The sequence below is a fragment of the Hippoglossus hippoglossus genome, chromosome 16, assembly GCF_009819705.1.
Source record: "Hippoglossus hippoglossus isolate fHipHip1 chromosome 16, fHipHip1.pri, whole genome shotgun sequence".
Taxonomy (NCBI): Eukaryota; Metazoa; Chordata; class Actinopteri; order Pleuronectiformes; family Pleuronectidae; genus Hippoglossus; species Hippoglossus hippoglossus.
In genome coordinates, this window is record NC_047166.1 from 13,685,907 (window position 1) to 13,711,026 (window position 25,120).

Consider the following 25,120-nt stretch of genomic DNA (forward strand, 5'->3'; position numbering starts at 1 on the left):
GTGCCCTCTCCTCTTTGCCTTTTTACATGGCTGCTGGATGAGAGGGAACTGAAGGCCGGGGTGGGCGACGACCATTCTGCTGTTCAGTGTGTGTGTGTGTGTGTGTGTGTGTGTGTGTGTGTGTGTGTGTGTGTGTGTGTGTGTGTGTGAGGCGGGGGTCAGAGAGGTGCCTCTTGCTTGTGTGCTTTGAGCTTTTTCATGCCTCCTGCTTTGATCTTCTCTCTCATCCCTTCATCCCACACGCTCCCTGCGCCTCAGGCTTCTGGTTTGCAGCACACCGACAGTGGGGCTGGGGAGTGTGTGTGTGTGTGTGTGTGTGTGTGTGTGTGTGGATGTGGATGGGGGGGGCTGCCTCTCACAGAGACACTGCTTGTTCTTTCAGCACAGGGAGAGGTGCAGGGAGAGCTGCCCATGGGGTGCAGGGCGCAGTGGGCGGAGGGTTTACCAGAAGCTAAAGTGATGCACACTGTACAGTTCTCTGCTCCTCTTTCATGCTCTCTTAGATCCCCCATCAGTGGGCTGGAATTCTTGTGTGAAACACAACTGTCACAGTGCTTAGAGGGGTGGCCTCCTGACCCCTTACAACATGGGAAAGTGCACCCCTCAGCTGGTAGTTATATAAAGCCTGACAGAGTCATGAGAATCCCTGATAAATCACTCGCCATGAGGCCTCTTATGTCTCTCCGCATCTCACATGGAACCACTATTTTGCATAGGTCACTATCATGTGTCCCTCTCTGCTGCAGCTTTATATAGGCTGTGTTCTAAATGTAATCGGTGTGGCGAGGACTGATGGTCGCGGAGCAGCATGAAAGTCATGTGAATACAGTAAGTGTCAGAAAACAGCCCCTTTATCCCTGCCCTGTGTCCAGTGCCTGATAATCCTCATGTAGCCCATAGCACACACACACACACACACACACACACACACACACACACACACACACGCAGAGTCCCCCCCACCTGCTGAGTTGAGACTGGGAAACAGATGCGAACGCACAGAGCCGAGCCCCTAATTGGAGATTAATTGGAGGGGGGGGGGGCACTTACCTTTATTTAGACATGTGGTAAGTGTTAAGCTGTGACAAGCAACTCAACCATCTCAGCAGATGACTGTACTTAATATTTCATGACACACTTTCAGAGAGGGGGCAGTTCCAGGGGGGTCGTTCTGCCGTGCAGCCCCGCAGCCAAATTACCAACAAACTCATCCTGTTCAGAGATGACAAGGATCACTAATGCATATGGAATCTCACTGGTGAACCAGTAAATCCTCTTTCAATCAAAGGGACATGTGACTGTGGGGGGGACTATAGCTGTGGATGCATGGAACAAGTTAAATGTGCCAATGTAATGCTGCAAAAAAAAAAAATCAAGATAAGGAATTTAATGACACAGTTTTTGTTAGAAAAAATATATTTTGGCAAAGTAGGATTGCCAGAATAAAACAGAACATGTATTGTAATGTTATGTATTGTTCGCATTTCAGAGATTCTAATGAAAACCACCCAAAGACAACAGTTGACGAGTCAAACATAATCATCAGACACGAACAGGGGCAGATAGAAATAATGGCGGAGCTAACAATAGGACGTGGTGGGATTCTGATGCATGTTTGTGCGAGTGAGAGCAAGAGAGAGAGAGAGAGAGAAAGAGAGAAGGGGCTGTGCTAACAGGCTTTCTGCAGATCACTGGCAGTTTGACTGCAGTGGAGAGTAATGGGGCTGGCAGGGCGGAATCAATTACTGGCCACAACAGATTTTCCCACAGGTCGGAGCTTGGGAAAGCAGTACTTTACTGCAGCACAGACAGCTGGCACAGAGCATCCACTGGGAAAGGAGCCGGCTCGAAAAAAAGACTGCTTCTTTTTTTTTAATAAACTTGTGACACACCATAAATTGGCTATTTTCTCTCTCTTGTGTCTAAAAATATTAGTTTTCATAATCACTGATCAGCTTTTACTGCCAATTGCATCATGGAAATAAAAATCACAAGCCACAAAAACCCTCCTCCTAACAGCATGGTTGATTTTCAGAGACAGACATGCTTGTGTTGCATGCATGCAGTGTTATACACAGATTTTCTCCGGCAGTGAATGTAATGTCAGTGTAGACATAGAGACAGACACACATGCACACACACACACACGCACATACGCACGCACACACACACACACACACACACACACACACACACACACACACACACACACACACACACACACACACACACACACACACACACAAACACACAAACACAGTTATATCTCCATGACTCATGAGGACATTACATTGATTTCCTGGAGACTTACTCCAGCCTTTACTACAGTTACTACCTGCTTTCCTATACCCTACTTTTAACATCTACTTAACATTAACTTTATCTTAATCATATGTCTTCACCTTAAGATTTAATGATTGAGACACTTTTTGTCCCCATAAGGAAGACAAGTCCCCATAATGTGACTCTGTAAACAGATTTAGGTCAACATAACATAAGAGTAATATTTTTACCACACACACACACAGCAGAAAGAAGACACACATTTTCTTCAGCTTAACTTGACTTGATAATTCATAAGGCCAGTGCCTGTGAGGTCCCCTGTGCGTGATGCAAACCAGGAGATACATTTCAATTAGCGCCCCAGACCTCCCTCCATTTCACCACACACACATACACACGGGCACACACTCCATTGATATGCAAACAATGTTTTTCCTGTGGAAATACAATGTGTGGTCTTAAAAGTAGCCCGCTCCCTGGTCCTCCTTTCTTTGTGTCAACATCACGTGCTGTCTCCTGTTGCGCTTATTTGGGAACCAGTCTTATGATCTGCCTTCCCTCCATTGTGGACTTGCAAGTTAACTGGTAATGGGCAGCATTCTTGTAAACCCCATGAACAATATGATTGTTAGGGGCCATTGTGCAGGAGTGCGCACCATTACGGAAAAAAGGGGTGAAATATATTGTATTTATTCAGGTGGGACTCAGGTCATTCGTGTTTTTTTTTCTTGTTTTGTTTTATTTCAAAGCAGCATAAAATTGTCCATATCAGAGTTCAAAGTATTGTCAGAGTCTTCTTGAAATGCTGCTCATGCCCTATAATTGACTCTAAGCCCTGTAATTGGCAGCCAGTGCTGAAATCCTGGTGTCAGTATTACGACCTGAGGAGGGATCCTCAGAGGAGAAAAAAGATTTGCAAAAAAAAGCTCCTGCTAAACAAAGAAACAAGGAAGTGAACATATCCCCCTTGGCTTTACCTATCCAAAAAGCACAAGGAGAATGCATGCCAACAAAGGCAGGAAAGTAAAGAATGAGACGCTGGGTGTATTACGGTCAAACAGTGGGAATGGGTCTCAGGCCTGGTCTGGTCCCTGCCCAATATAGCGCCTGGGTGCTGACTGGAACCAGAGGGGACAGACAGGAAGCTGTGGCCCATAGGATAACATTGTTGTATGGAAGCTGTGTGGGAGACATTTCCCTCAGTCAGACAAGCTATTCAGGAGCAGCATGGGTGGCATTTTCTTACATAATATGCCATGGCTCATGTATCTATGCAGCAAAGTTCATATCTTTTTATATGCACCTCCACTCTCTGTGAATAAAACATGGGCAAGGCATGATCTCACACACACTAATGTCCCCCCCCCCACATGCCTCCAGCTCACCCTAATTCCCCCCTCAACACACACGCACACAAATGCAAACATCACTGTAGCAGTTGCTGAATGACAGGTATAAGATGTCAGGATGGTGTGCACACAGGATGCAGGCACGGCTGCGACCGTCGCTCCTGCCGACAGCCCCAACGGTTGACATAGTAAATCAATCCTGATGGGAGGGTGGGCAGGACGGAGGTGGGGGGGGGGGGCTGCACAGGGGCCCGATGGGACTGAGGCAGCCTCTGTCAGACACACTCAGCCACTCGGCCAGCCAGTGAGAGACTGTCGACGGGTGGGAGAACACTCGCCGGGAAACGCTCACACGGAGATTGAGTTACCACGGAATTAGATCAGGGCTGTGGGAAACAGCACCTCCTAAACACACTTGCACACTCTCGGTCACACACACATAAACACATGCAGACACACCAGCACACACTCGGGCCGCACTCTTGCACACAAAGAGTCGCCAAGGGAAACCTGAGGGAAGATTGAGGAAGGCAGCTGGGCACACGCCAGTTTCAAACAAATGCTTGCTTATACCTCTTAGCTTCCTGGCACCGCTTTGAGAGCAGTTCCTTCAAACTGGTGCCAACCTAAGCCCAGGGTCAACAGGCAGTGTGGCATGCTGTTATTAAATGTAAAGGTAATATAGAGAAATGGGGCAAGCAAAGACAAATAAGCTCAAATCAAACAGGGAAATGTACAGGATTTATACCCAAACTCATCAACACTCAGCCGAGGTGGTGGCTGAGAAAATGGTTTGACGCTACAGGCGAGAAGTCAAGGTTTTTAGAGGAAGAACCATAATTACGTTTAATTGTCCAAAGGAATGTGGCAAAGGACCTTGACAGTCAGGTGTGAGGAGGGAGGACCGTGTGTCTGCTTAATGGGGACCACATGAACCTGCCTGTCCTGTGGCACTGCAGAGTCCTATTACCATAATGGTATCGTAAACAATACCGGAGTGATCCCAAATCAAGCTGCCATTCAGCGGGGAGTCATGGAAAGGCCGTGTATGCTTTAGTCTGGGGATGAAGAGCAAGGGGAGGGCTCGTACTGAACCAGATCTGCCCCACTAGCACTAACATTTCTGGATTTACAGCAAGATATATGTCTACCCGAGAAATCCTGTCCAGAGGAGAGCATGCACGCAGCGGGGGTTATTCAGCACTGGATTATGCACATGTTCAAGTCTATAAATCGATCAAGTGGGAGTGTAGAAATGCGTGAAATGGGTGAAGTTTGGGGATGAGTTTTAGTGAAAGTGCGTGCTGACAGGGAGCGGAGGGGAGCTGGGTGTGTGTGTGTGTGTGTGTGTGTGTGTGTGTGTGTGTGTGTGTGTGTGTGTGTGTGTGTGTGTGTGTGTGTGTGTGTGTGTAGTGATAGTGCGATGGTTCATCAACAGAATGAGTGACGCTCGCACATTGTATCTGTCACCACTGAGACCCCTCTGACATTCTGGGAACAGCATGTTGGCCTGCAGTTGCTCCCTCTCATCCCCACTTGTCGAGCTCCCACCACACTAACCTAACAACTGACCTGACGGACGGAGCAGAGAAACAGCTGCTTCTCTACAAGGTACTGGAATGGAAGTATACCATGCCGTGGGGGGTGGGGAGGTTCACGCTCCCCGCTGATGGACTTACCAGACATGACCCAGTGCTCGCTGCAGGAATTAACCCAGTCTCACGTGCTTCCCAGACAAATCATCCCATGCAACCCTGACAGACAGAAAAGACATTTGATGTTTGACTGCTCTCTTCATAGCAATAGTGGGTGTGATATTTTATGCATTTACCTGCAGAATATGACGGCAGTGGGAGATACAACATCCAGTTTATTTGCTTCCCTAAAAGTAGCAATTACTGCCAAAAGAGTGAAATTACATATGCAGTGGCAAAATGTTATCAAAATATCAACTAGAATAGCATTCACTCATTAGAGCACATACCTCCGCCAGGGTCTAATATTCCCCTTAAATTCAATAAAGCTGGAACAAATGTTATTTTCATCAAGATCCATGAATTATTCATTGGGAAATTGGTGAAAATGTTGAAAAACGCTTGCAATGTAAATGAAAGTGGACAAGAAATTCCTGGATCTGCACCAAAATGTAACAGATTCTTTCCTGACCCATATGACATCTGTACACCAAGTTTTGTGGTGATCCATTGTGTAGTTTTTACACAGCTTGCTTACAAGCGAAAACAAGCAAACCAACAAATGGACGGGGGTGAAAACATAACCTCCTTGGCACAGGTACAAACAAAAGTTGATCATTAACTCTTTACATTTGTTCTATATGTAAGATTTCAATCAGCAAAACAATAAGTCATTATAATAAATGTAGTGTGGAATTGAAGTTGCCTTAAATGGAAATACCAGTGTAAAATACAAGTAGTATAACTTAAAAGTGTAAAAATAAAAAAGTACTTGAATGAATATACTTAGATTTCAGTACCTGTGTGATGGTTTCACTAATAAAAAAAACAACTAATCAAAGGCAATTCAAATCTACTCACTCAGCTCATTCAAACACAATACAACCAAATATGAAGCTGGCTTTTTGAGATCATTAACTTATGACAACATTTTCCTTGAATTGCATATACAAATATATATATACAAATACATGTGCACACACACAGTAGGCACAAGTATCTCATGTCTCTGTCTCTCTAATGCAAACTAGAAAAACAGGCCGAGGGGGATCAGTTACGCAGTGGAACATAAACATCGAAAGCTCCCGTGTTTTATATAGTTTGCCCTTTGACCCAAACGCATTAGCGGGGTCAAAATTATCACACCTCTAGCAGACCACCCTTGCTCCCCATCCAGAATGAGCCGTGCATGTTCTGCTGCTTCACTCTCATATACCTGCAGTGGGTTCATATGCTTTTTTTCACACATGGCTCACATGGCTCAAACATTCGTGTACGGTTGCACGCAGCTCGAGCCTCTGAAAACATTTCCTCTTCTTCTCGTTCCCACTGCACAGCACGGCGAGCTTCACCGTGGATGAATGATTCCCTGGGAAGGTCTCGCTGTGCCAGTCAGTTGGCGGGAGAAGAGGGGGTGGTGGGGCCGACAGGGGGGTTTCCTAGGAGAGCCTGGCAACACTGACTGACTAATGTCGGGCCTCCGGGCTGATCAGTGCTGTTGTGGAACCACACAGCTGACGGCAGACAATGAACAACACACTCTGCTAATGGGCCGTGTGTCCTCCACAACACCAGAGAGGAAGAGGGCTCCTGCTACAATGGGCCCTGTTGCTCACGGACCACGGGGTCTCAGCGGGGGGGACTGGGGAGTTGAGGCCAGGAGTCCACGGGGCAGCCTGAGCTGTCACCGGGGGAAAGAAGCAGCATCTGTGCTTTTGGACAACAGGTATTAAAATCTAAATTTAAATACATTCTATTAAAATTATGCTTTGGGTATCAACTTATATCATTTTCAAACTCAAGTATCAACATCTTCATTGGGGCCCCCCTCTTTGAGACCTTGTGCTTGGTCATAGATTTTTATTTATTTATTATCATTTCAAAGCACATGTCACTCAAGGCCCAGCTCGATTTTAACTGGCTGCAGTGGTTTCAGGCACCGCCCACGCCCCTCCTGAGAGCCCACCCCCCCCTGTGTGTGTGTGTGTGTGGTGTGAAAATGATCCCAGCAGAAGCAGATCTGAGGTTTAGACTTCAGTCTCTCTGAGCCTCTGCTGTCAGAGCAGCACCGGACCTTTGTGTGCAAGCAGCCTCTGATCAACATGAAGAGAAGCCACAATTACAGCTCGTCAGACAGCGACCTGGACGACAGTGTTGAGGTGGAGAAAGACAGTGGAGATGAAAATGGGTAGGTTATCATAACTTTTTTTTTTTTAAATAGCTATCATATCATTCTATAATCACATATAGAATTGTTTGTTTTGACCTGATTAACTTGCTGCAGAAGCTTTAGGCCTGTTTCATGTGCGTGTGTGTGTTTCTTATCCATCAAAATTAATCTATCACTTTCTAATCTTTCAGACAAATTGATTCTCACGGCTCCATGTCACCCTCCACCACCACGCAAGTTCAAGCCAGAAAAAGGCGCAGAGGGGTAAGTAAACTCATTATCTCTGCTTTCAACTTGTGCTGTGATAGATGCCATTGTTTCCTTCTATCTGTGCCCTTAATGACAGAGTTAATTTCTTCTTTCTTTATACAGATTATTGAGAAAAGGAGACGTGACCGTATCAACAACAGTCTCTCAGAGCTGAGGAGACTGGTGCCAAGTGCCTTTGAGAAACAGGTAGATTGTTTGGATTTCCATTCTTGTCACACGAGTTATCCATACACTCCTTAGATGCTCATTTGATAAGAATAGCTTTAATTAATTTCATTAAAACTCTGTCTTTTCTCTTTCATGACAGGGTTCAGCTAAACTGGAAAAAGCAGAAATACTGCAAATGACCGTGGACCATTTGAAAATGCTTCATGCATCTGGAGGCAAAGGTAAAAGCCCCTTTTTTTATAACCACATTAATTCATACGTAATTCCTTCTAACAAAATGTAGTTTTAAATCACATCACCCCTCTCTAACCCTCTGCCTCTGCTCTCTTCCCTGACAGGTTACTTTGAGGCTCATGCTCTTGCTAAGGATTACCGCAGCCTGGGCTTCAGGGAGTGCCTGGCAGAGACAGCCCGCTACCTGAGCATCATCGAGGGCCGGGACAGTACGGACCCCCTCCGCGTGCGCTTGGTGTCCCACCTCAGCAACTGTGCCTCTCAGAGGGAGGTGCACTCTGGACTGGAACACTTGGCCTGGGGCTCTGCCTATGGACATGCCCCGGCCCACCTCCCCCACCCTCTCCTTCTACAACACCCGCAGGGCAGGACACCTGCATCCAGGAGCAACAGTAGCCCACCCTCCTCCTCCCCTTCCTCCTCTACATCCTCCTCATCCTCCACTGAGGCATCTGGGACATCCAGACTCAGTGTCATGCCCCCCACAGAGTCCCTCAGGGTGTCCCCTAACAGCTCGTTGCCCCTCACTTTGCCTATGCCAACATCAAAGCTCTCGCCGCCGCTCCTGTCATCCCTCTCCTCGCTTTCGGTCTTCCCCCTCTCCTTCGGTACTTTCCCTCTCGTCTCCCCGACCGCCCTCAGCACTGTGAGCCCCTCCTCCACCCTGTCGAAGCCTTACAGGCCTTGGGGCACAGAGATTGGGGCCTTCTGAAGCTAACAACTGGACTGAAGGCAACAGCTGAGCTGTGCCCAACACACAGGCTAGGCAGGACGACCTGCCTCATCTGTTTTTATAGTAATGAAACACAGGGGAACAAAGAAAACTGATTTTATTTTATTAAGTGTAAAGTGGGAGACGTTGCCACATGATGTGATTTCATTACTCTTATCAAGAAAGAAATTCTAAATGATTTTATGTTATTAGTTTATATTGATAACTAATTTAGTCGATATGCACTGTCTCCAGGTTGAGGACTGATATGATGATGTAATGTTCGGGCCATGCATAGATTTACTGTCTGCACAAATTTATAGGAAATATGTTGTAGACCAGATCCTTCTACGTTTGTCGAGCACGGACGTCTGTATTTAACATCATGTAGAGTTACTTTCGTGTGGTCAGCTTCTTTAGCGTGGTGAGAACTTGTGGAAGTGAATATGCATATTTGTATGTGTCATTCTTGGTAAACTAACTACTTCAGACTTGGAAAGTTACATTCTTGTATCTATTTGTAATGTTTTTGGACCAATAAATTGAGTTTAAAAGAAGTAAACAAATCGAGTTTGAATCTCTTTCATTATAACGCTTCAATCTTGTGTTTTCATAATGTATGATAGGTGGCTACTTTTCCTAAATGCAAGCAGGCTATCTGCCCCACAAGCAATGAAGATCATATCTATAATCTGCAGGTGCATTGTATATTTTTTGCCATCTCATCGAAGTTAATCATAAGCTAATGAGGTCTCGGTTATTAACTGAAAGGCAATTCCTTTAGTGTGTGCCAGGTAGGTAACCAAACCCGAGAGCATTGTTGCCCCTATGAATACCCAGGAAATCATTAAGAGCCAGAGGAAATCCTTTACAATGTTGCCCTGACCTCACCAGCTCGGGTTGGTCTGAAACGGAGACAATAGTGTGAACAGGATGGGGACACTAGAGGAAAGCGGTGAAAACGTAACGGCAACAAACACAGACAGCTGGAGCAGTAAATCACTCAGAGCTGCTCTGGTTGTTGTTTCAGGTCATAACGTTGGTGTCACTGAGTTTTTTAGTGGGTTCACTCTTTTAATGACTCCATTTTATCCGTACATGCAGCACCTCAGGCTTCCAGGAGGGGCAGTAGCTGTCTGTGATTTCTGGTGAAGCCACATTTTATTAATAATAAATGGAGTATGTATTTTCCTATGAAAATACCAGTCAGCTGAAATGATAAGAAACAGAAGTATGTGTTTTCTATGTTCTTTTCTCTCTTAATGGAGCTGTTACATTTTAAATCCTCATGATTAACCCGAACAATAAATAAACAAAACTATCATTCAATTCAGTGTTTTGTTTTTTCTGTTCCTCCACTTTTGCATTTGGAATATTGTGAACTTTACTTTACTCTACTTTTAAATTTCTTCAGGCTCCTGTTCAGTTTCTGTGGCGCAAATAAATCCAACACTGCCACCTGCTGGAGAAACATTAATCTTATGTTGATTCAATTGCATGTTTGTAATAAATAAAAAAAATTGATGGAATTTCAAAATAAATTAACACACGACTGGAATGATAGAGAGGAATAAATGAGAAATCAACTATAGTGGAAGACTGGGATTCTCGGGATGTGTAGATAACTGGTTCTTTTATTTGGCAGTTTACATTTCCCCCTCCTCTAATAGCTCAGAAATTAATTAGATGGTGCATGCTATGTTCACAGAACCCCAAACCTTTATTCAGCAAAGCTTTCACAGAGAAATATACGAAGGAGAAACACAAGCAGCAGAGGATGCAGGCAGATATCAGTGGTACTGTATATTAAAAAGAGACTAGTTCAGTGTGCTGTGTGTAAAGCATCCCGCGTCCATTCTCTAGCTAATCCCCTAAAGAGAGCAGACGCTAAAGATGCCCCATGGTAAATTCGCATTCACATACACCCACACAGACAAACGCTATGTTCTCACTATCAATATCAAGGTGGGAGCACATTCCACTGTCCAAGACACTATGCATGGTACCAGTCTGGTGTCGTAACATTCATGAGATTAATCCTAAAAGTACTATGTGTACGTCACGGAGCTTTTTGATTAAGCCGAAGATGGAGCGATCGAGGAATGGCGTGGGAATCTGCAAGAGTATAAACGGCTGCTCCCATTGGGCAACGACATTCTTAATAACAATAAAGCACCTCTCACGTCCATCATCGAGCTCATTCCGGAGGAAGTGGAGACTTTATCAATCTGTGGGTTTTGGCGTATTAAGTTCCAAGCGTGCGTGTTGTAAATGAGAGGGTGTGCGTGAGGAAGATACAGATGGGATTGCGTCGATCTTATCTGGAGGACTGTGTAAGCCTGCGAACACTGACCGTCATTCTTCACACACAAAAGAAAAAGAGACTAAACACAGAAACATCATCATCATCGTCGTCATGACATCATCAGGAAAGAACTGCAACTGTTAGTCAACTCACAACACCGAGGGCTTTCACAAGAAAATGGTTGTAGAGTTTCGAAATTTCAAGAACTGAAACAATAATCAATGACAAACTAAATGTTTGAAATTGTACAGCGCAGTACAGTACAGTATTTGTACGTACTTCACCTACCATCATAGATAGATAGATAGATAGATAGATAGATAGATAGATAGATAGATCTGAAAAAAAAATATTTACAAATCAAAAGCCATATTCTTGCATTTTTCCACGAATCCATTCAATTCTCAAGATGGGTGTTACAGATGTTTGTATCCACAGATAATACTGATAATAGTGAGTACTGGTGGTGTGTTGTGTTTTGTTGTGATGTAGTGATGAGGTCCTCGAACCTCTCGGCCTCCTGGTTGGGTGTCTGTTCAGTGGAGGGTGAGGGCGGGGGGGGGGAGGGGGAGGGGGCGAGGAAGGGGACAAGGACTGGATGGAGAAGACATAGATGAACCGCAGACGTCGGGACTCGTGTGGGGCCTTATGCCGTCAGCTCCTCCCTCATCTCTTTGTTCCTGCGCACCACGGCTGCGTGTCTCTCCTGCAAACACCATGACAATGGAATGAGTGTGGTTTAGTCATCTGGACAGCGGCCAGCTGACGATCAACAACAATCCTGTGTTTCTCACCTTCTCCTGTAGACGCTCGATCATGGCCATCATAAGCGCTTCGCGGTTCTCCTTGATCTGGTCCATCTTCATCTGGAGCTTCTCCTCGGCCATCTTGCTGAAGTTGCTGTTCTCCTCCATGGCCTTTAGCAGCACGTCCCTCTCGTGCTCTCGCTTCTCCGCCAAGGCCCTCAGCACCTGGGCCTCCTGGTACTAAAAATGCACAACGACACACTGATTGATTGATACGTTTTCATTGATGTCATGTCCCTCTGATTTATTCATTGTTAACAAAAACACCCACCTTCCTCCGATCCTCAGCAGCCTCCAGTTTCTTCTCAATGTCCTCCAGAGAGATGTCTCTCTTGGGGGGTGAGGGGAGGTTGTGGGCCATTTCTGACACCGGAGAGGGAGGCTTGAGAATCACCTCAAAGGCCTGGCCCGAGGCCCGCTTGTTTATGGGTTTCACCTCCATATCTGTAAATAAGACAATTATGATGATAACACCAGAAAAGTCAATATCCAATGATAAAAGTATATTAGTCCAATCACGTGTCGTTATTTATTGGGGGACACTTTGAGTCACCAAAAGAGAAATCAATATTTGAGCTGATCCATACCTTCAAACTCACTCATGAGCTTGTTGCGTGGCTCTGGGTAGAAGCAGGAGCAGATGAGGGAGAGCATGGACAGCTCCTTCATCTTCTCTTTGTACGCTGGAGGGACATAAACACAGAGAGGTTAATTAAAAACCAGCTATAATCACATGTACAAATAATTCATGAATATGCACGAGGTGTTTCCAAATGAATTTGTTACAAATTGGGAAAGGAAGTGGCTCAATAAACCGATGAGCATCAGATGACCACTGGGTGAATGATGCAGGGAGCGTGACACTGCGTCTGATGCACATCTAAAAGTGCTGTGTTGCTAAATAATTCATTGGATGTGTTGTGTAAAAGCCGATCAAACTAAGATCAAACAGGCATTATTACTGTTGCTTTATTGGACGCTGTGCTCCAATATGCCTTTGCAATCTGCATAAAATGGGTTTAGACAGACCTGTGTCATTTAATTTCCTCCTGAATTCTCAGTTTTGTGCCGTGTGTTGTGGTCACATAAATTAGAGGCACTTAAATCCGTCTTCTCTCTTCCCCAGTGACAGCTGATGGATGATCTTTATTTTTTTTGTCCACTCTGTGATTTCACCAGTTCCTTACACTGTTGTTTTCGTGAATCTCTCTGCAAATCTGGGACCTTTTTCCGTGCCGTTGGCGTTAAAGCTGACAAAGTGCCCACCTGGCTCTCCATGTGGAGGACTACAGATTGTCAGGGCTGCATGCTAAGCCTTCTGCTGCAAAGGCCAGTGTGTAAACGGCCTCCTTGCTGCAGGGCTGGCCTGCCTCCCACCCTGCCATGCACCTGTCTACTCCACTGCATCTCTGCCACCACTCACACCGTAATGAAACCAGCCCGCACCCCACACTGTATATTAGAACACGTTTGCTCCGGGTAAGATACCATAAATGCTGCAGAAGCTTAAAAGAAAACCATGGAAGCAAATATTGCAAATGCTCGGCCTACAACAATAACGGCCCATCAGGGGGGAGGGGGGGGACGATGGCTAATGCAGGATGCAGGGCGGTTATACGCTATTAGAATTAGCTTCTTTCAGCTAATTAGTAAAACAAATTTGATATTTTACATTTATCTACATGCCGATAGTGTATTTTAGCAGATAAAATGTCAGCAGATCTGTCACAGCTGGTGATGCCTCCCCCCCCCTGGCATCCTCTATAGCAAAAGCTATTTATCCCAAATAAATGAACTAAATCAACACATTAACATTAACATTAAATAGCAGTTGGGGTTTGTTTGGGTTTAATCATAGCAGGGTTGTATAAAAGCCTGGGGGGGGGGGGGGGGGGGGGGGTGAAGCCTCTCCCTGCCTCGCTGCTCGGCAGCACAGCATCTTGGGTGGGGTCCGTCTGCATTATGCTGCATGCCGGGGCCGCTGTAGCCTGAGAAGCAGGTGCAGCGCTGTAAATAAAGCGGAATCTAAACCGTCTCATCATCCACCCTGTCACTATATGAGCTCATAGATAAGATGCTGATGGTGATGATGATGATGATGATGAGACAGATGATGAAGATGATAAAGGAGGCATTTCAAGTAACATAATGACGGAGGATGCTTTGGTGAGGCAGGATTCCTACACTCGTGTGATCAGACAATAGACCTATAATCTATACACGATCATCAAAGAAGCAATATCAATTATCATTATGAATCAAATGATAATATTTCTGATTGGTCCCGTTACAGAAGGATCGACCACCAGCCCACCGGTAGACCACACCGGGGCCGACACATGCAGGTTCCGCAGCCCCGGGGCGCATCCGTCAGCATACTCATCCATCCATGCACCGGTTCTAACGGGACTACTCACCGGTCGCTGTTTTGGCCATGGCTGATGTGGTGATGTCCGCAGGGGGAAGCTGTGGCTCTGCTCAGGTGGATGGTGAAGCTGCTGTAAGGCACTGAGTCAGCGAATAGACCGAGAGCAGCAGCAGCGGACGGATAGACAGGGGGTGGGCACGCACGGGAGCGCGCAGACAGACCCTCCTCTGTCCCGTGACGCGCGCAGAGCGGTGTTCAGTGTCCACTCGGTAACCTTGTAAAGCTGAGCATCAGAGGACAGACACACACACACACACACACACACAGCTGATGAAATCTATACCTGCATTTGTTTGACTGGATCCACTTTAAGGAAATGGAAAAAAACATTTGATGCACAGTAATCCAGTGAAGCAATGCAGCCAATATTGGTCAATAAATCAGCCATATAGGTCATTTCAGGGGCAGGAATCAATGACACATGCAGTTTCTGGTCAAATGAGCTAATCAAAGTGGATAATCTGCAGTGAGCTGTGGCTACTAATGCTTACTTAAAGGTTCAGTGTGTAGAATTTAGTGACATCTAGTGGTGAATTGGTGACGTTGCATGTTGCAGCTGAATACCCCTCACCTCACCCTTCCCTTCCAAACATGAAAGAACCTGTGGTAGCCTTCAGTTGTCATAAAAACTCAAATGGTGTTTAGTTTGTCTGGTCTGGGCTACTGTAAAAAACATGGCAGCCTCCGTAGAGAGGACCCACTCCTGATGTAAATAAGTATTTAAATACAAAGGGCCCATTCTAGGGCAGAGAAAACAACGATTCATACAATTTAGATGAAACACACGAGTGAAAACATCACTAGGATTATTTTATATAAAATTTCTGCCAATAGATCCCTTTCACCTGAATCTTACACACTGGACCTTTAATAGAAATGAAACTTAATGTGAGTCAGATTGTCCCAATTTAACCTGAGCATTTGGATGTGTCATCGAACATCAATATTGGCCTATATATATTAGATGTCACTTTCACAAAGATAAACCAAAACTATTCAAAGCATCTAAACGGATACAATCTAGCGACAGTAGTCTAAATCCAGGTATCTTAGTTGATTAGTTGAAATATATGTAATAAAACTAAAAAGGGGCATAAGCTGACATGAGGAATTATAATGTCTATATGTGATTATGTCAGTTTATCAGCCAAATTAATGATTTAATATAGATCATATTTAGGAACATCATTGTTATTAATTATGTTGGTGCCCTGGGCTTCATCAGATCTGCAACCACTAAAGGGTTAAAAAAAAAGTGAGACTACTTTCCAGACACAAAATTCTTTATTGATCTGTGGGGAGGGGTCCGGTAGACAAAGCAAGAATTCAAATGAATAGAAAGTCAGCGTTCTTTATTCAGCAAGACACAACAGCAGCATGATGTGAATTTGTGCTACTTTTAAAAACCAAAACATAACAAACAGCTTTAGAGAGTATGAGGCTTTATTAGAAATAAGACATCCAATGAAATTTCCTCTCTCTCAAAATGAATGACAATTTGTTTATAGGTTCCGATTGATACCTGGACAAACATTACAGAAGAGGAAAATGTAAAATACAATCTACATTGAAAACACTACACGGATTTTTAAGACCAATAACAAGCCAAGGACAAAAACTTAACTACGTCATAGTCATGTCATTATCATTCATGAAACAAAGAGGATTTCAATAAGTTATGTGATTCTGGTTCAAGTTTTACAGATAAGGAACTTCATGTGTTCTACTACACAGAGGCATGGATGAGCACAGGATTCTATTTTTCATTAAAAGTTCAGTTAAATGTTCCAAAAGAAAATACAAGTTAAAAAAGTCAGTCCACGACAGTTCATCGTGACGGTGACATCGATAAAAATATAGAAGTATAGGAGAGTGTTTTAAAGCTCAGTTATTGCATTGCAAAGTTTTCAGTGTCAAGAGTAGATAGGCAGATTGGGATGTATGCTTGCAAACCAGTGATGGTTAAACTTAGCTACTTTCTGCTTGGGCCATCAGCTGCTGTTTGATGTAGTAACCAACCAGCTTCTGAGGACGCTGCTGGTAGCGGTTAAGAACTTCATGAGAGCAGCTCACCTGATCCCCCTTCAGACGATCCAGTAACGTCACACACACCACGGCGGCTTCACACAGGAAAAAAAAACGTTAGAGACTGAGCCTGACGAAATCAGGTGTTTTGAACATGTTGCAAGTTGTGTCGATTTTTCTTACCACGCAGACCACTCAGCTTGCACATGGCAGCAAAAACGGATGACTCCATTTCAATATTGCAGACTCCTGCTTTGCTGGCTCTCATGAGGTAGTCCTGTTTGTCCTCCTCAGTGTAGGAGCAGAAGGCCCCATCCAAACGAGCTTGGCCTGCACAGATAGTGAAGATGGACGTTACGCCTGAACCACTGTACACGTCCATGAACAATGTGATATACATGTCAGTGCAGAAGAACTCATACCTTCATAGAAATCCATGGTGCACATGGTGTTGCCTATTACAGTCTCAAACTGGTTCAGCTCTTTGCTGCACTGCAACAGCTCCTCGGCCAGGCATTGGTCCAGATCAATGTTACGCACCACAATCTTCCCCAGGATCATCTGCTCAAACCTGGGCAGGAAGGTGCCGTCCACTGACTGTTTGGTAACAACGACGGTGCCAGGCTCAATTCCTGAAAACCAAAAATGGCAAATGAGAACAAATTATTTCTCGACTACAGGTACAAATTGCAAAAAATGAAAGGTTTATAGTGTAGGACTATATTATGTTAACTAAGCATCCTGTTCAGTTTAGAATGAAAACCATCCGAACTAATTCTTAAACCTCTGATTAGATATTTCAGATAACCTATGTTTTTAGTTTAAAGCATACACTATTTAGCCATGCTGGGAAAATGGATATGATCTATCAATTCAAACCTATAATGGAGGACACCAAACCCTGGTTTATAGAATAATCTGAAAAATGGAACGGTTGGTGTATAACAAAAATGGAAATTAATAACTTACTTCAATAAAACAAAGAAATAATAATCAGTGAAAAGCAACAAAAAGTCAAACTGGATTTCACTGCCGTAAAAGTAGGAAAATGTGATTTATGTCCACACTACCCAACCTCTTGGCAAGTACACATGTGACCACACAGGGAGGTGAAGGCAGTTGCCTCTTGCCACAGGGAACCAACAGTATTTATGGTTAAATAATGTAACATTATCAGGTTCTTGGTTAACACAAAATATTTCCGAAATAATTAGCTTACCTATTCCACCTGATGTCCCAATGCGCATTATTGTAACATCCGTGCAATGTGCATGATGGAGGAGCTTTATTAGCTCATGCAGCATTATGGCTATAGAAGGAATGCCCATCCCATGCTGAATAATATAGCACACACACACACAGATGTTTAGTTAAAAAGGACAGAATATTTCTTATATTCGTTGAGAATCGGTGGTGCAGTATATGTTTACAAAAGAAGAACAGAAATATCTTGAGGCTTTTACATACGCTGACAGAGAGCACAGGGCCAACTTTGTACATGGCGTAGCGGTCTGTTCCAGCACAGATGTTTGGGTACTCGGATTTGGGGTCTTCCATACCGAGCTCAGCGGCGATGTACTCGGTGAATGCTTTCATCCTCCAGGGACTGCCCCCAACACACACAAACTAAAAACAAGGATTTACAAATGAACACCGTCATGCACGAGACTGTTTTTCCACACAAATGAACGTAGTAAGATAAGTCATTACTTTGACGTCACCAAACATAGCTGGTAGGTCGTGAGTTCCTGTTCCCAGACCGAAGTGGTAGAGGACGTCATCTTTCAGTGCATCCAGGTGTGGGTTGTGCACATAAATCGGACTTAAGTCAAAACAAAAGAGATATCATATGATTACTTTGAGCCTGAAAAACCAAACTGAATTGCGACTTCATTCCTCTGGGCAGTGGATTAGGGATCTGAAAAGGTCACTTCAACCAAATCTAAAAACCAAACTTTCTCATATTCCTGTGTCAAGTTGTACATTTACTTCCAGGATTATCTTTTCAGTTGTTGAGACATTTGTCTATTGGGAGTTATGTAGCCACCAAAGTACAGGTGGAGGAGATGGAAATCTATTTTGTAACAACAGAAAACATTTGAAATCCCATAAAGCTGCAAGGTTTTTATCATGGCTACTTTCTCTCAAATGCCGTTCAGTAGATACGTCTACTTTACCCTGCAATTAAATTAGTTATAATGCTCAGTTTTGGGCTTAAGCACTTTTTTATAAACTTTTATTATGAAACTAAACATGGAAGAAGCAGCGTTCGGTTTCTACACTGCACATTTGTGGAAAAAGCTCCCAGAGAACTGCAGGTCTGCTGTTAATCTTAGCTCTTTTAAATCAATACTGAAGACTTTCTTGTTTGCCACGACTTTTATTAAATCAAATAATTACTCATTTCTTACACTGAACTTTTATTTTCACTATTTTTATTCTCTATTTAAAAAGGGATAGTTCACCCAAAAATGAAAGTTCACTCATGATCTACTCACCACATGGCACGTGCACACATAGACATCAAAGGGGGCTTGAGCCCCTGCTGATTTTTCTTCCTCCAGAGAAAGTGCCTTTTTTCTGCTGTGCTTTTTCTAAATAAATTAAAATTATACTCCTGTTTGTGCACAACTTCCCTGTCAATCAAAATATCTGGTCGGGAGATTAGAATTTGTCTAGTTCCGATACCCTCTCTACCCTCTCTACCCTCCGCCCCCTCCATGTCTCCTGCACAGTGGTGATCACTAGAGCTGCAGACATGTCTTGATTCTTAGATACATCTCGATGAGGACGACTCTGTATCGATGAGACAGAGACAGAACATAATGATTCATGTTGTTTTTAGCTTTGTCCCGTGGCTGAATAATTAGAACACCGCTGCTGCTTCAGGACAGACGCTCATTAAAAAGGTCCAGTCGTCCTGTGTCAGAGTCTCTGTCGGAGCTTCCTCCTCACTCCTCTGACCTGCGCTCACTTTACACTTCAGCAATAAACACCAGCACTGATCACAAGTTATTAGGACATGTACAGTACTGACGTTTACTTTGTTTGTTTGATTCTCTAGAGTTTATGAGACACATGTCAGGACATCAGGGTTAAGACAAGCACTGTGTTTTATCTTCATTGTTGCAGAAGAAGCGACGCCCCGTTTATCCAGGAACATAAATATGTGAGTGTGAGTGATTAGAAAAACATCAGAGAAGCAGAATCTGTTGTTGACCTGCGCAGTAATGCGCCTCAGTGCAGGGGCGCAGCTAAGGGGGGGCCAGGCGGGGGAACCTTGATACAGTAAAGGCTATAATCAGAGTTTGTCCTTTTAATCCTTATGTGCAGCACACAAGTCCAAACTGAATGAATGTCAAATCAGTGTGGAGAGCACTGACCACTGTCATAGACTTACTGTTGTAGTCTCATTTTTTAATTGAAAACCTTATTTTGTAAATTACACTACACGTGTAATAATAGTAACAGTTTATAATACTTTTTTAAGCCCTTTCTCAATAAAAAGTTAGTTAATCAGAGGGTAAAACAAACACAATCTAAATGTGTGTTTTTGGAAGTTTTCTTCCCATTAGAGTGAAAGAAGACGACATTGAAGCAAAATAGACCAAAATCTCAAAATTGACCAGTACACAAAGAAACTATGTTTTTGCCTGTAGTGTCCTGCCTTAAACTGCATAATTTTGATTGTAGGCTCCTCATCTAATAACTATTCATTATACTACTGTTGAGTATTTAACAATTGAGTGTGATGGTATTGAAATTAATTGTTAAGCTAGTCAGAGATGTGACACTATATTAACTTTTGGGTTTAGAACATTTTTTTTAATATAAATAATTAATCTCACTTGAGCCCCTGCCCCCAAAATGTCTTTGCACACCTCCATCTGCAAAGTGGTGAGTAGATAATGAGGGAATTTTCATTTTTGGGGTGAACTATCCCTTGAATTCCTTTTTAGTCTTGTCTTAAGTTGCTTTTACAATTTGTCCTGATACCTTTAAAGCACAGTAGAGCACTTTGAATTGCCTTGTTGTTGAAATGTGCTGTAACTTGCCTAGTATGTATTAATCTTGTACTTATTTAAAATGATCATTATTGACCTTGCTTTAAAGTGAATCACCCACACACATCCAGCGCTTTCTTGTCGATGACCTCATATCCAGACACACCTGCTAGTTTCCCCACTTCCAAATGAACCAGAGGACATAACCTTATATGACTTTATGGACAGGACCTCACCTGCAGTTCAACCCGTGTCCCTGCTCGTCTTTTGAATCCATCTCCTGTAACAGAAACAGCGGGTCAATACCACATTCAAATCTCTGACCAGGAAGAAGAGGAACACAGGGAGAGGACACCTGGACACAAGAAGCGACCTGCGGTGGAGAAGTTAACCTCACATAATGGTGAATTTACAACTAAACTCAACACGATGAATAAAGACACGTTCCCCCCCACCACCCACAGTTTAACACCGCGGGATGGAACGAGCCCATCGCCGCACACAGCACATGAAGCTCCCGCAGCAGGAGGACGACACACCGGTCAGTAGCTTCCAACACGAGCCATTACAGCTCAAAGCTGCGACCCGGTTCACAGACACGTTCTTACCTTTGGTTCGATGCTGGTGATCTGTCGTCGACTCCGCTTCACACTAACTCATTTCGCTTTCTGCGCATCTGACGTCAACGCCGTAACGTGAGGATCTGACGTCGATTACGTCACAGCCTCGCTGACTGGATGTGGGACTCTTCCTCAGTCACGTACTGATGTGACTAATCGAACATGTCCACATTCTGGACAGTCCACAGAGGAAATCACACAATACTATCCACACCCTCCTGATTCATGTGTTTTTTAGACTTCCTTACACTTAAATAGTATTACCCATACACTTAAGTAGTGTATGTTACTTATTATTCCTTACTGATGCCTAATGTTGACTCTTGCTGCTGTAATATTGCAAATTGTTTGAACGTCACCGAGTTCAGTTAAAAAGACTACACAGACAGGCAGGTCTTTCCTAAAGAGACACAAATGAGCCCAGGGACACGAAAACTGCTGAAAAGACAAACATCTAGAGTTACAAAAACAATGGACCACAGATCCAAAATGACCAGAAAGAGGCTGAAAGGGACGACAAAAGAGAGTCAAAATGACCACAAAGGGACACAAAACAAGCACAGAGATTTGAAATGAACAAAAAGACACACAAAAAGAAGACAAACTACTCAGTCTGCAGATCCAATAAGAGGGGTCGGGAGGCTTTTACTTATCTGTTATCTCATAATCTGTGTGTGCCTGGACCCAAATAAGCAGCAGAAACGATTGATGATTTACCAATTAAAAACCATTTGGAAAAAAAGATTTCGCTAAAGTCACATGTCCGTTGAGAGGTGAAAAGCTTACCAGGTTCTACAATTGCCTTCGACAAGGCAAGAAAAAAACATACAAGACCTTTATGGAATGCAAGACTATTTAATACCTTATAAAGAATTACAAGTGAATGTATTGTGTGTATATATAGTATGCATATGTACACTGTATTTTGATGACAGCTGGAATATCCTCATAATACAAACTTCTCAACCCCATAAGAGCAACAGCACAGATTAGTGTGTCTGGACTGATCAGTCAGAAATGACTCATCAGGTTTCCTTTCAGAATTTAAATTTATCCATAAAAATGGGGTAAAATGTCTTGATTGGCACAGACGGTCTCCAAATGTACAGGGGAGGAAGTGACAATGTGTCGGCCATATTTATTTACAGTCTATGGTTTTAATAAGGGCCAGAAGGAAAATGTCCACACAGCAAACTGTTGGATCAAACCATCTTTTATGAGAGAAGAAGAAATTAACATGTTTAGTAAGACATGTTAAATCACAATGCTGATGAAAAACATCATTTTGATCACTTCACTTTTTTTTTTTTTTATATGACTCCATTGTAGTGACAGACCCGTCCCATCGTTTCTTGAAAAGCATCCATTAATATATTTAGAACAATTGTACACAATGTTAATACTTCGCTATAGTCAAAATCATGCACAGCAGAAAATGTAAGCAAAAATGCAATTCTCATACTTAAGCAAATAAAGTGGGGTTTAGTATTAACACTTCATCTCAAATAGTTAAATAATAAACATGCAATGCAAAATGTCACAAGTTAAATAAAGAGTTAAATAACGTTCAACAAGAAAATACAGAAACACTCTTTGGGGGAACACCTGCGCAAATTCTTTAAGGTGAGAGACGCCTTTCTGCAGCCCTGAAAAGAAAAAAACATATATTGGTGAATTATTTTTATACTGATCATGTCTTTCAAGTAAAAGTTAAAAACATAAATGTATACTGCAAGACAATGATAGAAATGTATCTAATGTGTGTAAAAACAAATCTGCTTTTATATCAGTGTGAAATGTGTGTTCAAACAGTAATCTGCATTGAATTCAAGTTATAACTTATTTTCTACTTCTACAAAACTGTCCACATACAAGAGAAAAACTCACATTTCCTCTTTTCCACCGGCCCATCTCATTTCATGAAGCCTCAGGTTCCCGGGCTCTCTCTGTTTAGATGGTATAAAAACATGTTTCAATCCAAACGTCACACTTATAATGCGATGTTGAGCATTTAGAGAGGATACTTCATTCAAACGGATTATAAACAGCCAACTTACTGCCTCGGTTAAGACTATGGGGTGCTCTGGCAAGAACTTTGGTTTCTCCCTGGAATGAGGAGAACTCGCCAACGCAATTAAAAAGTCTCTTGTGTAAGATATTCTGCCTGTAAATGTTTATACAGACATAAATTAGAACCGACATTATGAACAACAAGAGTTCAGAGTTCGAAGATCAGGCCAAGCAGAATACAAAGATAAGGAAAAACAAGGTTGCTACAAAGACAGTACCATACCACTACTGTGAAAAAGAAACCACCTCCCAACCATTACAATAGTTGTCATAACATTTTGTCTTACCTTCTTTCGGTTTTTGGAGGTTGACTATCTTGAGGAACTGCTCTATGCCTATGTTTGTCTTTTAAGCACAAAATCAGAACAATGTTAGAAAATCAGACAAACACTTAATCTTGTGTAAATCAAAAGGCACATTTCTTATTTAATGTCATTTTGGTGAAAATAAAAACTCAACAAGAATTAATGAGACTAAAAAATTACTCTCTCATCAACCATTGTGATAATTAAGTCATCTGACAAGACAAAAATGGCAAAACATTGTCTCGTTTCAAGTTCTCATTGTGATGATTTGCTGATATTCCACACTGCATCCTTGTAAACTGATTATATTTGGGTTTTGGACAGTTAAAGGCAACAAAATAATCAATTTGAATAAGTTGAGTTGAGTTGACTTCAAATCTATGATTGATTGAAGAATTAATTGTTTGCTGCAACCCTTTGGGATTCTTACCGGTGGATCCACTTCCTCCATCAGCGCCTGAGCACATGTAGCAGCATTTCTGTTGGGCTCTAAATGAAATGATAAGAATTCTCACAAGAGTTAAAAAGAAGTAAATTATAATAATAAGTGAAACCACTGGTCCTGCAGGTGAGAACAACTGGTGCAGACTTGGAGCTTACCAATGTCAATGGTGTAGCAGCGACGCAGGGGTCTCGCAGGTTCCAGATGTTTTTGGAAAACTCTTCTCCTTGATACCTCCATTCTGGTCCCACGAAGGTTCAAACTGGTTCTAAACCTACCACACTCAACAAGGCATCACATCTATACTGGAGCAATACATGCTGACAGTACTAATGTTTCAATATTATTATTCTGTGTCACGGGTTGTATATCAGGAGTATTACAATTTTTAAACTGTTTGCTGGAAGTACAATGATTAATATTTACATGTCAAGCTCAACTAAGTTTTTAACCACTTCATAAACAGGTTCACAAAAAAACCTTCAGTCTACTTTATCATTTGAGCGCAACGTCAAGTTACTCAGTTAGAGTCCAATCAAAACACATAAGCCTACAATGGAAAAACTAATAATAATAATGATGTTTAATAATAATGAGGATATAGATGTGGCTGATTTGGGATGTGCTGAGCTGAATGTAGCATGACAGCTAACGTGAGCAGGGATGTTCATGGTACAGAACCCACTCAGCATTAGCTCAACTTTAGCTTAACTGTCTGCTAACTTTACTTCAATAAATAAAAAATGGTTAATTATTAAACTCTTTACTTCTAACGCAACTTATTAACTGTAGAGACCGTTAACGTGGCCGATCGTGACGTGTTTCATGTCTGCGTGAACTTCACGGTAGCCGTTGGCTAACATTAGCTGCTATGTTAAATGTTTGTGAACGATCCCTGCCGGCGGCGACATGCAACCTCATCATCATCAACCCAACGACACGATGATGAAGCAGCTAACGATAACAAGTGCAGCGCCATCGCGATGCAGAAGTTTGAACAACGTGAAATCATCAGTGAAGCTCGCCACATTAGCCTCACTGCTCACATGGCTTCTCATCGTTTAGACTTCTGCTTTATAAAAAGTTCCATCATGTTTAATTATTCACCTGCAGATCACTAAAACTCCTGCTGCGTGGTTCTCCGGCTGCTCCCCTCACCGGCGTCAAGTTACACACAGCGACCCCACAACTTCTGGTGCAGGCATTTCAAAATAAGATGTAGGCTTGTAAAATCA

The 25,120-nt window shown here is 43.0% G+C and overlaps 4 protein-coding genes across 8 annotated transcripts; 1 reads left to right on the forward strand and 3 right to left on the reverse strand.

Annotated features, from left to right (window-relative positions):
• The first annotated feature begins 7,000 nt into the window (after positions 1-7,000).
• On the forward strand, positions 7,001-9,463 carry LOC117777386 (hairy/enhancer-of-split related with YRPW motif protein 1-like). Its single transcript, XM_034612138.1, has 5 exons — positions 7,001-7,514; positions 7,688-7,760; positions 7,869-7,952; positions 8,074-8,155; positions 8,273-9,463. Exons 1-5 carry the CDS (start codon positions 7,429-7,431, stop codon positions 8,878-8,880), a joined length of 933 nt encoding a protein of 310 aa, XP_034468029.1. The 5' UTR covers positions 7,001-7,428; the 3' UTR covers positions 8,881-9,463.
• Positions 9,464-10,485: 1,022 nt separating this feature from the next.
• Positions 10,486-14,642, reverse strand: stmn2a (stathmin 2a). The gene is made up of 5 exons (XM_034612144.1): positions 14,409-14,642; positions 12,579-12,674; positions 12,263-12,435; positions 11,980-12,171; positions 10,486-11,891 (listed from the first exon to the last, which is right to left on the reverse strand). Exons 1-5 carry the CDS (start codon positions 14,425-14,427, stop codon positions 11,832-11,834), a joined length of 540 nt encoding a protein of 179 aa, XP_034468035.1. The 5' UTR covers positions 14,428-14,642; the 3' UTR covers positions 10,486-11,831.
• Positions 14,643-15,844: 1,202 nt separating this feature from the next.
• Positions 15,845-21,200, reverse strand: upp1 (uridine phosphorylase 1). 2 transcript variants are annotated; one of them, XM_034612143.1, is made up of 9 exons: positions 21,057-21,200; positions 20,685-20,728; positions 18,155-18,266; positions 17,912-18,070; positions 17,664-17,778; positions 16,867-17,076; positions 16,628-16,774; positions 16,376-16,539; positions 15,845-16,342 (listed from the first exon to the last, which is right to left on the reverse strand). In XM_034612143.1, exons 2-8 carry the CDS (start codon positions 20,723-20,725, stop codon positions 16,388-16,390), a joined length of 936 nt encoding a protein of 311 aa, XP_034468034.1. In that variant the 5' UTR covers positions 20,726-20,728; positions 21,057-21,200; the 3' UTR covers positions 15,845-16,342; positions 16,376-16,387. The 2 variants fall into 2 exon arrangements, with proteins under 2 accessions (XP_034468034.1, XP_034468033.1); XM_034612142.1 differs by having other exon boundaries at positions 15,845-16,539; positions 21,057-21,199.
• A 1,060-nt stretch (positions 21,201-22,260) lies between these two features.
• On the reverse strand, positions 22,261-25,102 carry gra (granulito). Of its 4 annotated transcripts, none has more exons than XM_034612146.1 (7): positions 24,993-25,102; positions 24,044-24,126; positions 23,874-23,932; positions 23,426-23,483; positions 23,126-23,232; positions 22,956-23,014; positions 22,261-22,714 (listed from the first exon to the last, which is right to left on the reverse strand). In XM_034612146.1, the coding sequence occupies exons 2-7, from the start codon at positions 24,123-24,125 to the stop codon at positions 22,687-22,689; spliced, it is 393 nt and encodes a 130-aa protein (XP_034468037.1). In that variant the 5' UTR covers position 24,126; positions 24,993-25,102; the 3' UTR covers positions 22,261-22,686. The 4 variants fall into 4 exon arrangements, with proteins under 4 accessions (XP_034468037.1, XP_034468038.1, XP_034468036.1 ...); XM_034612147.1 differs by having other exon boundaries at positions 24,044-24,147; positions 24,993-25,100; XM_034612145.1 differs by having other exon boundaries at positions 24,044-24,159; positions 24,993-25,093.
• Between the last annotated feature and the right edge of the window lie 18 nt (positions 25,103-25,120).

What these genes read in the sequence shown, in the direction of transcription:
- LOC117777386 (XM_034612138.1), top strand. Translation starts at nt 7,429, where the DNA reads ATGAAGAGAAGCCACAATTACAGCTCGTCAGACAGCGACCTGGACGAC. An exon ending in CCAGAAAAAGGCGCAGAGGG is followed by an intron (nt 7,761 to 7,868) that starts GTAAGTAAACTC and finishes TTCTTTATACAG; the next exon opens with ATTATTGAGAAAAGGAGACG. An exon ending in CAAGTGCCTTTGAGAAACAG is followed by an intron (nt 7,953 to 8,073) that starts GTAGATTGTTTG and finishes CTTTCATGACAG; the next exon opens with GGTTCAGCTAAACTGGAAAA.
- stmn2a (XM_034612144.1), bottom strand. An exon ending in GCTCATGAGTGAGTTTGAAG is followed by an intron (nt 12,436 to 12,578) that starts GTATGGATCAGC and finishes TCTTATTTACAG; the next exon opens with ATATGGAGGTGAAACCCATA. An exon ending in CTGCTGAGGATCGGAGGAAG is followed by an intron (nt 12,172 to 12,262) that starts GTGGGTGTTTTT and finishes GTGCATTTTTAG; the next exon opens with TACCAGGAGGCCCAGGTGCT.
- upp1 (XM_034612143.1), bottom strand. Translation starts at nt 20,725, where the DNA reads ATGGATTCAAAAGACGAGCAGGGACACGGGTTGAACTGCAG. An exon ending in GGACACGGGTTGAACTGCAG is followed by an intron (nt 18,267 to 20,684) that starts GTGAGGTCCTGT and finishes TTTTGACTTAAG; the next exon opens with TCCGATTTATGTGCACAACC. An exon ending in CAAGCTGAGTGGTCTGCGTG is followed by an intron (nt 16,540 to 16,627) that starts GTAAGAAAAATC and finishes TCCTGTGTGAAG; the next exon opens with CCGCCGTGGTGTGTGTGACG.
- gra (XM_034612146.1), bottom strand. Translation starts at nt 24,125, where the DNA reads ATGGAGGTATCAAGGAGAAGAGTTTTCCAAAAACATCTGGAACCTGCG. An exon ending in TGGAGGAAGTGGATCCACCG is followed by an intron (nt 23,484 to 23,873) that starts GTAAGAATCCCA and finishes TGTGCTTAAAAG; the next exon opens with ACAAACATAGGCATAGAGCA. An exon ending in GCCGGTGGAAAAGAGGAAAT is followed by an intron (nt 22,715 to 22,955) that starts GTGAGTTTTTCT and finishes TTTTCTTTTCAG; the next exon opens with GGCTGCAGAAAGGCGTCTCT.